The following is a 12,414-nucleotide window of genomic DNA, read 5'->3' as shown; positions in this document are numbered from 1 at the left end:
AAACCTCCTAAAGCTGTCTGAATGAGGCCTCATGAAATATGGATGTCTGTGTGTGTGCGGTCGAGGGGGTTGTGTGTCAGTGAAGACCGGGAGCTGTCCCGAGTCACTGTCTGTCACGTGCAATCAATTATTGATGAGTGTTTAGTAACTCTGAGGAAAACAAAACTAACTACAAAAAAAACAACATGTGGAGTGTGTGTGTGTGGGCCTTGCATTATTCAGCAAAGGCTAATACTTCAGAAGAGAAGTGTATAAGCTGTTTGTGTGGTGGACCACCTGTATGCGTTTGTGCACCTCTGGCCTTTGCCATTATGCTAACCCGGATGAGTGTGTGTGTGTGTGTGTGTGTGTGCATCTAGCATCTAGCGACCTGTTGTGGCACCAGCTTACCCTGCTTTGAACCCCTAGCCTTTTTCATCCCCTGCCAGACACTGCTGGAGCGCTGAACATAGATTTCAACACACACACACACACACGTGCAACAAACACACCTGCAATGGCTCACACTACCATATACTTGGGACACATGCAAATCATATGCACTAAGATGCCCAAAAGTCACACACTCAAGCGTGTTAATGTACCTGTACTTAAAACTTTTTAAGTGAATACAGAGCTATGCTATAAAAATACACACACAAACATTACATTACATTTGGCTGATGTATTTTTAACCAAAGCGACTTACAACATGGTAAACACTTTAAAGCTTTTCAAAACAATTCTCCCAACAATTCTAGAACAATTTAAAAATAAGAAGAGTGTCGGTTCTAGTCAGATGATAAGTGCTAGAATTAGCAAGGCTAGTTTTAAGTAGTGCTACGAGAGGAGATACTCTCTGAAGAGCTGGGTCTTCAGGAGTTTTTGAAGATGGAGAGGGATGTCCCTGGTCTAGTAGGAACTGGTAGCGTGTTCCACCAACGAAGAACAACAGATGAGAAATGTTTTGGATTGGCCTGAGCATACCAGGGGCAGAGCTAGATGTCATTCGTCTGAGGAGCGCAACGGTCGGGAGGTAGCATATGCCTGTATGAGGGCATTCAAGTAGGCGGGAGCAGAACTGGAGACTACTCTGTAGGCAAGTGTTAGAGACTTGAATTTGATGCGAGCGGCCATAGGTAGCCAGTGTAGCTGGATGAGCAGCGGGGTAACATGTGCCCTTTTGGGTTGGTTGTAGACCAGGCGCGCTGCCACGTTCTGGATCATCTGAAGCGGTTTCACTGTGCACTGGGCTGGGAGACCTGTCAGGAGTGCGTTACAGTAGTCAAGTCGTGAGATGACTATGGCCTGTACCAGGAGTTGAGTAGCATATTGAGTCAGGTAAGTCCTGATGTTGTAGAGTGCGAAACGGCACGACCAGGCAACCGAGGTAACATGATCGGAGAAGTTTAGTTGGTTTTTGAGCATGACTCCTAAATTTATTGCAGCCCTGGTAGGTGCAACAGACAGGGAGTCAAGTTTGATGTTGATGTGATGTATAGTAGGTTTAGCTGGGAGGACCAGCAGTTCGGTTTTTGAGAGGTTTAGCTGGAGGTGGTGTGCCTTCATCCATGTAGATCTGTCTGAGAGGCAATCAGAGATCTGTGCCGAGACCAAGGGGTCATTAGGTGGAAAGGACAGATAGAGCTGTGTGTCATCTGCATAGTAGTGGTATGAGAAGCAGTGCGAACGGATAATCTGTCCCAAAGAGGTGGTGTAGATAGCAAAGAGAAGGGGGCTCAGCACTGAGCCCTGGGGGACCCCTGTGGTGAGATGGTGAGGTGCGGACAGCTGTCCAAGCCGTGATACGTCAAACGAGCATCCCGTGATGTAGGATTCAAACCAGGAGAGAGCAGAGCAGGAGATTCCTATGTTTGAGAGTATAGATAGAGAGAAGGATGTGGCGATTAACCGTGTCAAAGGAAGCCGATAAGTCAAGCAGAATGAGTACTGATGACCATGTGGTCGCCCTGGCTTCGTTTAAGGCTTCTGTTACGGACAGCAGAGCCGTTTCGGTTGAGTGGACGCCCTTGAACACAGATTGATTTGGATCAAGAAGGTTGTTCTGTGAAAGGAATTCAGAGACCTGTTTGGAGACTGCTTGCTCAATACCTTTGGATAGGAAAGGTAGGAGTGAGACAGCCACAGAGAAAGACACAGGTTCACAAATGTTTTAAAAGCCAGTGTCTGGAACATGCACTTAGAATAAAATGAGAGAGAGAGAGACCTGATTTCTCTGTAGCTTAAGAATACGGCTGTGTCTTGTTCTCCCCAGAGTGGAGCAGGATATAGATGCAGAGTGAATTATACATACACGGCATGTTTTAGGCACCAAGTCATGTTTACATCTACTTCCTGTTTCATGCATTCCAAGAAGTATACTTTGTAAAAGCACAGTCTTGTTGACCTCTTTGTCCTAAAGATGTAGCCTCGCTCACCTCTAGATGAGGTCAGCGTATCTAGGACAGTGTCCCGTCCAGACAGACAAGACAAGACAACATGTTGAAAATAAGACCCCACTTTATTAGATTAACATTAGCTATCTCTGATTAGCTTGTTTATTCATTAGCCTTGCCATGTCCCGTTTGCACAGATCTGTGCTTATAATCACTGCAGATAGCTAAAGGTCTAAAATTGATCTTATGTAACAATCTGTCAAGCTCTTTTAGGCTACACTGGAGACATATGTCAACTGGAATTAGCCGTAACTTGCCACCAGTTAAAAAAAAATAAAATCTTAAAATACTTCACTGTGCAGAAAGTACTTAGTATATGACACAGTAAGTGTTCTTATACGAATGTGACCTACCCATTCTACTTGACCGGTGAAACGCTCAGAGAACAGCTAGGCTACATTTGGATTGGATGGGGCAGAAGTGGGTCAAATCTGAGCCTGAATAGAGCCAGCACTGAGCCAGATGTGCTCTGGGATCTATAACTGGGAGTCAGTACTGTCTGGGACACTAATACACTGTGTTCAGATAGGCATGTCTTTCTTTTTTTCTTTCTTTCTTTCTATCTGTCTTTATCTGTCTTTCTTTCTATCTTGTTCTTCACTGTTTCTCTCTTTCTCAGTCACACTCTCATGCTGTCTTTCTGTCTTTCTTGCTTTCTTTTCTATCCTATTCCCTTTCTTTCTTCTCTCCTTTTTTCTCTCTCAGTCTCACTCACTTTCTTTATTTTTTTCTTTCTTTCTTTCTTTCTTTCTTTCTTTCTTTCTTTCTTTATTCACTCTCTTTCTCTTCCCCTCTCTCCTGGGTCATAAATCCCCATTTGTGGTATTTGTCTCTAAAGGCCAGCTCTAAATGGCCTATTGATATTGTATTAGCAGCGGACGTCTGGCGTCACCCATTCTTACTCGTTGTCTGTGAGCTTTCAGCCGACAGACAGCTGCGTAGCCTACTTTTCTTTGTGATGTAGCTGGGTCGGCAGTAGTGAAAAACCACCAAATGGCCACTTCCCTTTCCCTTCTCTCTGGGAGCCTTTGGGTGATGGACTAAGTCGGGATTCAGACTTTTGCACAAACAAACAAACAAACAAACAAATAAACATTTTGACCAATATCAGACTCTAATGGAGGAGAGAAACCAGGTGCAAATGGCAGTTCAGTCCATTAGCTGTATGACTAAATTAGATGTTAAGAATTTTAGTTTAAAATTCAAGATGTGATACCTGCCCCTCTTCTCAACCTTTGACAATTAGCCTAATGTAAGATACAGGTACTGTGTTTTTGTAGTCTATTTTTGAGACTAAAGCTCTTCCATGTATGTCTCAAAGCTTGCATGAACATTCACAGAAAAAGAAGAGCTATTTAATACACACATAACCCCATTTTGAAGAACTAGCCTCCTCAAGGCTGAAGAGGTTCCTCACAAAGTAGACAGACAAAGCAGAGAGTGGGTATGCAGAACCCTTTTCTTGTGGTCTCTAAGAATAAAGCTGAGGAGCTTGTTTATGGACATGCACTGAGGAGTGTGAAGCACTCAGCGCAATCCGCTAACTATAAATGTCATTGTGCCTGTGCTTGCTTCACACACACACGCACACACACACACACGCACGCACAAACACACACACGCACGCACGCACACACACTCACACAGCTTTATCTTGGTCAGTAGGCCTAATCAAGGATCTTTGCTATGATGACCGCTGCAAAAACATGACAGAGGCAATGCGTTTGAGCTATGAATCACTTCTTTTAGATCATTCTGCGAGTTTGTTCGCTATCATTGAAAGTAAGCAACTAATAGCCCTGCACACATTCAAGCCCTGCACACATACACACACACACACACATACAAATACACACACACACACACACACACACACATACAAATACATACACACACAGACACACACACACACACACAAATACACACATACCGTATACGTACACACATACGTACAAATACACACACACACACAAACACACACACACATATTGGTTGGTGATGTGCTTGTGCCTGCTTCCTCCTGGTGGACAGTGTGGGATCAAGTCAGTATACAGGGGTCAAAGGGCACAACCTTTTCAAGTGGCCGCGTAAAGATCTCACTCTCAGTCGCCGTGGCGACAATCTAAGCTCTGTGCCGGGGAGAGAGCGGGGTCCTGCGGAGCGCGGAGGGCCCTCGGCTCGCCTGCGTTGCTATGGCAACAGGACAACGTTGGAGGGCCTGAAGATTCCGATCAGCCCCAGCCAGCCGGGCTGGCAGGGCGAGGCAACGAGAGGAGAGTGATCGTTTGCTTCAGCTTTCTATTTATAAAACTACGGGTATTATGATACTCCCACCATCAGCCAGAGACACGATCAGCCAGTGATTTCTGCGCCCTACCCAGGATTGACTTGCCCAACCCAGATGGGAGATTTTTGAGCTGTGTGTCTCCATTTGGCTGTGTGTGTGTGTGTGTGTGTGTGTGTGTGTGTGTGTGTGTGTGTGTGTGTTGTGTGTGTGTGTGGGGGGGTATAGATTGAAGAAAGATAACCACCCTCCAGAATATGTGTGGTGTCCACGGTGATCTGCTGCAGGAAGTAAGAGGCACGGGGGAACACACACTGGCCCGTTTTACTGATACGAAGGAGACGGCGCGGCTCGCAGCCCAAAACAAAAACAAACGAATAAACAGCCGTTTCAATCAATGACGCAAATTGTAGCTCATCAGAATGCATTAAAAGGGATTGCAACTTGAACCAAAGCAAACAAAAAAACAAAACAAAAGCAAATTGAAATCGGGTAAATAATGCATATATAATCACACCGCATTGCATAAGGTGTCCTCAGAGACCACTGCAAGCCTGAGTCGGACCTGCTTGCTTGGTGCTGAACGACGCACTCAGAGTGGAATTGTGCCGAACGAACAGCGGCCGGTTTATTTGGTTCTCACTCTCGTGTTGGGGCGAAGCGAGGGCAGATGTGGCACTTTTACAAACGTCATCCCAGGTGTTGGAGATGGCTGCTTGCTTTGGAACAGGACCTTTCAGACCCTGTGTGTGTGTGTGTGTGTGTGTGTGTGTGTGTGTGTGTGTGTGAGAGCGAGAGAGAGGTCCCAAAGGGGGGTTAGGGGCAGATTTGGCAGGCAGCCTCTGGGAAACCGACGAGGTTAATGCACTCAAGTGAGCTCAGCCAGCTGGATGTCTGGAGTTCAAACAGCTACTCCAGTAGTGATGGAGAGGGAGAACAAGAGAGAGAGAGAGAGAGAGAGAGAGAGAGAGAGAGAGAGAGGAAAACAAAGAAACAAGTGTGAAGGAAAGATTATAGGGAAGAGAGAAATAGGAGAAGAAGGGATGAAGTAAGAAGGAGGGATGGAGTGAGAGAGCATGGAAGAGGGATAAGGAGGGTGAGTGGAGAGTGAGAGAAAGTAAGAAGTTGAAACGTGCAAGGAGGTGGTGGGAGGTAGAGAAAAGCACTCAGAACAGAACAGAGGCAAGCAAGAGTCACCGAGACATACCGTCGTCTGTGAAGAACAGGAGAGAGAGAGACAGGGAAAGACTGTGGTCTGAGGAGAACAGGAGAGAGAGAGACAGGGAAAGACTGGTCTGAGGAGAACAGGAGAGAGAGAGACAGGGAAAGACTGTGGTCTGAGGAGAACAGGAGAGAGAGAGAGGGAAAGAATGTGGTCTGAGGAGAACAGGAGAGAGAGAGACAGGGGAAGACTGGTCTGAGGAGAACAGGAGAGAGAGAGACAGGGAAAGACTGTGGTCTGAGGAGAACAGAGGAAAAGGCCGCCTAGTTACAGTTTGTGGCCTGGCCAACAAAGAATGTAGCTGGACAATAGTATTCCAAATATGGACTGAGTATGCTCCATATTTGCAGGGTTTCATAAAGTATTGTATGTAAAAAACAGCTGTTGTCTGAAGAGGGTGCGTGTGTGCATGTGCGTGTGTGTGTGCACGTGCGTGTGTTTTCGATAATGAGACCATTCTTCCAGTATTGTATCAGAGGTTATAGCTTTGATTCTGTAAAGTCAAACATTCGCGTTGAGCAGACTGTTTGTTTTTGAGTACTGCTGGGTGGTTGGGGGCGGTTCCATGTTATTTCATTGTGGCTTGGAGCATAGGCTTGTTAGCCTTACGAGCCAGACCCTCATTAAAATGTAGGGTCTGGGTACTCACTGTTCGCAGTGCTCAGTCCGAGGGGCGGGATAATCGGTTGTCTTTCAAATTCCCTCTGCTGCCAATAGGACAGCTGAGTCCCATCGTTTTCCCACCAGCCAGCTAGTTGGCTAGTTCAAACTTTTGCCAACTTAAAACAAGCAACTTCGTGTCACACTGTTGGCCAACAGCAACATCCATCTTCTTTGTTTTCAAGTAGCAGGGAATTCAAGCCAAACCGTTGCAACTCTGCCGTCAATCATTATGTTAAGCCCGCCGAACGACTCTATACACGATTTGATTGGCCTGATAGAAGTTTAATTTTTCGAGCTCACAAGCCAACGGAGAGTTGCTAGACTAGCCCTGGAAGCGAATGTAATTTGCTGCCTCTAGGGTGCGTCTAGATTTCTAGGCTATAGGCTTGGAGTCATTTGGAGAAAATTGCATGTGTTTCTCTGCTTGTTTTTCTGTGTCTATCTGTCTTTATTTCTCTCTCACTCTCACCATTAAAATGATGTATATTGGTATGAAAAGATGAATATAAAACTATTATGCAGAGTGTATGTAGTAATTTTTAAGTCATTATTTTGATATTTGGTTATTTTATAGTTACTATGAATAACTTTGGTGGGATTGTGTTTAGCTGCTGATGTGGGTGGATTTGGTGTAATTGGATTTTGATGGTTTTAAAATATCTTCCTCTCTCTCTCTCTCTCTTTGACTTTGACATTAAATTAACATGAGAGTGGGGAAGGGTTTGTTGTATAGCTGCCTGTATTGTGGCATTTATATTAGACATGTTGTATTGCCATTATGGAAGGGATGTATTCTGTACTTGGGAAAAATGTTCATAAATAAATCATATGGGAAAAAATTGAACATGAGCTGTTGGTGTTCACACCAGAACTGCTGCAAAAGGTCATTTTGACCGCTTGAAAGTTGCATGTACAATGACTTTTAAAAACACAAAACAAATACCTTGAATATCGAGTTTAAAATCTAAGGGTCAAAATAGCCACTTCGGGGTGTGAACATGAGATGTGGTGTTGACAGTAGAGCTGCTGGTCCTGCTGGTTGAATATCGAGGTATCTAAGGGTAATATTACTGCGTGGGCAGTTCTAGTAGTTATGAGATAATTGGCGCTTCCTGTTCTGCGAAGTGTTAATGCGCATGGCGCGCGCTCCGTCCTCCTGTGTCCCTCAGGCAGTCTGGCGGTGCGCGAGGTGGCGGAGCTGCTGGAGGCATCTGTGCTGCAGAGGCTGAAGAAGGAGTGTGGCGGCCTGCAGACGCTCCTGAAAAACAACCACCAGGTGTTCAGAGGTAAGTGGCCTCCTTTCCATACGCACCCGGGAGTCTGTTACGTCGCACGCACACACACACACACACACACACACACACATACAAACAAACCTACAACACACATACACGCACACATGCATGCATGCATACAGACATACAGACACACAGAGTATGCACACTAACACACACACACTCTAATACACACTCACACATACACACACACACACACACACACACACACACACACACACACACACTCACACATACACACACACCCACACACACACACGCACTCTAATACACACTCACACATACACACATTACGTTTCTCACTATCCCACGGTGAAGACAAGACATATTTTACTTAAAATTGGTAAAATATGTCTTGTCTTCACCGTGGGATAGTGAGAAACGTAATTTCGATCTCTTTGTATGTCTGGAACATGTGAAGAAATTGACAATAAAGCTGACTTTGACTTTGACTTTGATACACACACACACACACACACACACACACACACATACACACACACACACACACACACACACACGCACTCTAATACACACTCACACATACACACATACACACACTCACACATACACACACACACACACACTCACACACACACACACTCACACTCAGACTTATTTGGCCCCATGGTGGGTAAAAATAGAGAGTGGCACACAATGCACTGCTTTCTTTCTCTTTGTTTGCATTCTTCCCTCTGCTGTTTCTCTCTTCTCCCCTCTGCTGTTTATTTGACTCTTTTGGGTCAATGATGATGACTCCTTTCATCCACCCACACTTTTTCCATTTCTCCCTCCATCCCTCTCTCATTTCCCCCCCTCCTCTCTCACTCCCCCTTTCCTCTTTACTTCCATTACCTCTCTCTCTCTCTCTTTTCCGCTCTCCTTCTCTCTCACTCCCCCTTTTCTCTACTCTTCCGTTACCCTCTCTCTCTCTCTCACACTCTTTCTTTCTCTTTCTTTTTTTTTTCTCTTTTTCAATGACCTTTCCTCCATCTTTCCATCTCTTCCTCTCATGTCCTCTCTCTCTCTCTCTCTCTCTCTCTCTGCCCCAAGTGGAGGGGGGCAGGGTGTACATCCGAGACTGGCGCGCGGCAGTGCTGAGCGGTGGGGTGGCAGCGCGACGCGACGCCAAGCGTAAGCCTCCACCACCAGAGGGCGCTCTGAAGACCCGGCCCTGCTGGTTCCACGCTCACCACCCCCGCGGGTGCCCGCTGTCCACCGAGCGGTGCCCCTTCGCCCACGGCCACGCAGACCTCAGGCCTTCCACCCGGCCAATCAAAAAGCCCAGACACTGATGACCAGCGGATCGTGTGACCAAGGAGAGGCCTGTGATTGGCTGGATGTTTTCCAGGAAGTCTTCCAGGAAGTCTCTCTGCTCAGCTGTACATGTGTGTGAGTGTGTGAGATATATAAAGAGAGACCGTGTGTGTGTGTGGGGGGGGGGGAGTCGGTGGATGGAGTTTCAATAGCTGAATCACAGACAGAGTTGTTCTTTGTTTCCTTTTGTTTTTGTATAACTTAATAATTAAAATTATTTTTATGTTATTAAATGATTAAACCACAAGGGTTTGTGAGTTGTGCTTGTTGTCCAATTTTAATTCCTCAAACAAATACTGTGTCAATTTTTCTCTGTCCGCAAACATGTTCTTTACCGATTAGATTAGATTAGGTTAGATTCAACTTTGTCATTGTGCAGAGTACAAGTACAGAGACAACAAAATACAGTTAATGTAAAAAAGCAGAAAGGTGCAATAGTGAACATTATAGACAGGTGGTGCAATATTGAACATTATAGACAGGTGGTGCAGTGTAAGCAGTATATGACATATAGTGCAGTGTGGACAGTAGTATACAGTTAAGCAAGTGGCATGGTTCACAGTAGGGATATGTGCAGTGTGTTAACGGCAACATTGTAAGAGCAGAATAAATATAGATAATCAGTATGATAATATAGACAGATATGTACAGGTATGTGCAGTGTATATTATAAGAGTTGTAAAAATAAGTATATGTGCAGTATGAAGAGTAGAGACAAAATATTCAGTAGAGATGTTCAAATTGAAAAAAATATATATCTCATTTTGTTGCTCGCCATATGTGTGTGCTTTAGTATTAACCACAACAAAGACATTCAAACTCTATAGCCCTGTTTTTTTTCTCTCTGAAAATGTGGTATCCTGTTCATATGAACTTGATTCTACTAAAAAATAGTTTCCTTTTGTCGACATTCATAACGTGCTGGAATAAGACTTTAAAAAAAAAAAAAGACGTCAGAAACATCAGGAGTTGAAACTGTGATTCCCATCACGTACTGTAGTTAATGTGAAGAGCTTGTCTGGCAAGCAGTCACAAGCTGTGAAAGTCTGTGCCAGCCACAGTGAGATGCTCAAATATAACTCTGAGGAAAGTCACAGGGATTGAATATTTAATGACTAGCCGTTACCTAATGAGAACATAGACACGTAGCTTTTTCAGGAGAGAAGGTAGGTGCCAGTTCCGTGATGGGCATTGTTTTAAAGAACCTGGCAATGTGCCCTAGTTGCTTAACCAGCCAATGATTATGCAATGAGATCCGTGCCCACCAGCCCTCTATGATGGCACCTGCTGAAACACAAAGAGCATTCTAGCCTGCAAGTTTGTGTGTGTGAGTGTGTTTTGTGTGTGTGTGTTTGCTGTGTATATTCTTATGTCATGTAATTCTTATGTCATGAGTGTGTGTATGTGTGTGTATCCCTACATTACATGTATGTCTGTGTCCTTGTGTGTTGGTGTGCGTGTGTCTGTCTATCTATCTGTCTGTGTGTGTGTGCGTGGGTGGGAGGGTACATCGGGGCTGTAAATGTTAGCATGAATAATTTGCAGGGCAGCGTGGGAGGTTTGTTGGGTTTTGTCTCCGTCCCTCCCACCTCAAATGTCACAGGACGGCAAGGCATTACTGAACTGGAAGGTGTTTAGGTTGTGTGTGTGTTTCAGGGTGTGTCATGTATTTGAGTCTTGGGATGGGAGGTGCTTTAGATGTGTGTATGTGTTTTGTTGTGGTTGGTTGACTATTGGCTGAAAGGTGTTAGATTTTATATGGTTGGCTGACTTCTACACCGGAAGCTATGTGTGTGTGACTGTGGTTTAAGCTCTGTAGCCCCTTTGCGAGTCTAATTTTCTTGAGTGTTGAATATGTCTGTTATTTCCTCTAGGATCCTAGAAGTCAGAGAATAGTAATATGGAATGTAGTCGTTTCTTCTTTCTTCAAAAGCATGTTGTATTTATGACTTGTATACATATGCAATTATATTCATTTATGACTACAACCTCTATAACAGTATGGAGTAATAGGCTTAATATATAAAGTGTAGCTGAAATATCAGCTTGAGACCTCATTGTAAAAACATGTCTTCTAATCATCAGTGGAGGTGCTCTCTCTCTCTCTCATCATTCTCTCTCTCTCACTTTCCCTCATTCTCTCTCTCTCACTCTCCCTCTTTCACTCTCTCTCTCTCCCTCATTCTCTCTCACTCTCCCTCAATCTCTCTCACTCACTCTCCTTCATTCTCACTCTCCCTCATTCTCTCTCTCACTCTCCCTCATTCACTCTATCTCTCTCCCTCACTTTCCCTCATTCTGTCTCTCTAAGGGTCTTTGTGTATATCTCTCTGTCCCTCATTCTCTCTCTTTCTCTGTCCCTTTCTCTCTCTCTCTCTCTCTCTCTCTCTCTCTCTAAGGGGCTTTGTGCAGCGTGCCCAGAAGGGAAATCCCCTCTGAGGATACGAGCAGACTAATGAAGATGCATGGCTCTGGCCGTCGGCAGGGGAGCGAGCTTCGCCGCAGCATCAGGACCCATTGCCACAGCAACGCTGATGCTGCGGTGTAGGACCTTTTTTGGGGATGTGTGTGGGTGGGTGTAATATGTTGTTTGTAGGGTTTCACATGTGAACATTCTTTAATGAACTCTGAGAGTATGTGTGTATGTGTTTGAGTGCATGTCTTCACAGCAATTGACACTTAATTCACATATTGACTTGGGGAATTTCCAAACAGCCTTTCCATCTCTCTTTTTTTCTCTCTCTCTTTCTCTCTTTCTCTCTTTCTCTTTTCACTTTCACCCTTTTCTTCAGCTGACAGTGAAAAATCAATCCCCCAGGCACTGTATTTGCGTTCCTGCGAGAAATATGAATGATGAATGGATTGCCATGTGATGTAATGACGCCATGAGTTCCCATGGGAACGACCTCTAGCCCCTTCCAAATCTACCTGGCCTCCATCGGCCCGCTGCCTTTTCCGCTCCAATTGGCAGCCGCGCGACCTCTGCCCTACGCTGATGACAGCGATCGATCCCACCCACTTCCCTCCATCGTCTCCTGACTTCCCTTCGATCCCCAAACCGGCGCCACAAACCAGGACTGCCACACTGCACACATAAAAAAAACCCTGTTTCCCACAACAACAACAACAATAACAAACGCAGTAACAAACAAGCAGTACGCAAGCTGATAAAGAAGCAGCCAGTAATGGAGCCTTGGA

At 45.0% G+C, this 12,414-nt stretch overlaps 1 protein-coding gene across 2 annotated transcripts in view; it reads left to right on the top strand.

Moving 5' to 3' along the window:
• trmt44 (tRNA methyltransferase 44 homolog) overlaps window positions 1-12,414 on the top strand; it is a 40,600-nt gene that overhangs the window by 15,585 nt on the left and 12,601 nt on the right. For both annotated transcript variants that reach the window (XM_048236957.1, XM_048236958.1), the window contains exons 11-12: window positions 7,774-7,890; window positions 8,953-9,331. In XM_048236957.1, coding sequence (XP_048092914.1) covers window positions 7,774-7,890; window positions 8,953-9,194 — 359 coding nt within the window. In that variant the 3' untranslated portion in view covers window positions 9,195-9,331. The remainder of the gene's footprint in view (window positions 1-7,773; window positions 7,891-8,952; window positions 9,332-12,414) is intronic.

Source organism: Alosa alosa, chromosome 24, assembly GCF_017589495.1.
Source record: "Alosa alosa isolate M-15738 ecotype Scorff River chromosome 24, AALO_Geno_1.1, whole genome shotgun sequence".
In the NCBI taxonomy this organism is placed as follows: domain Eukaryota; kingdom Metazoa; phylum Chordata; class Actinopteri; order Clupeiformes; family Clupeidae; genus Alosa; species Alosa alosa.
The sequence above is the reverse complement of the archived record's forward strand: the minus strand, read 5'-3'. Positions and strand labels throughout refer to the sequence as shown.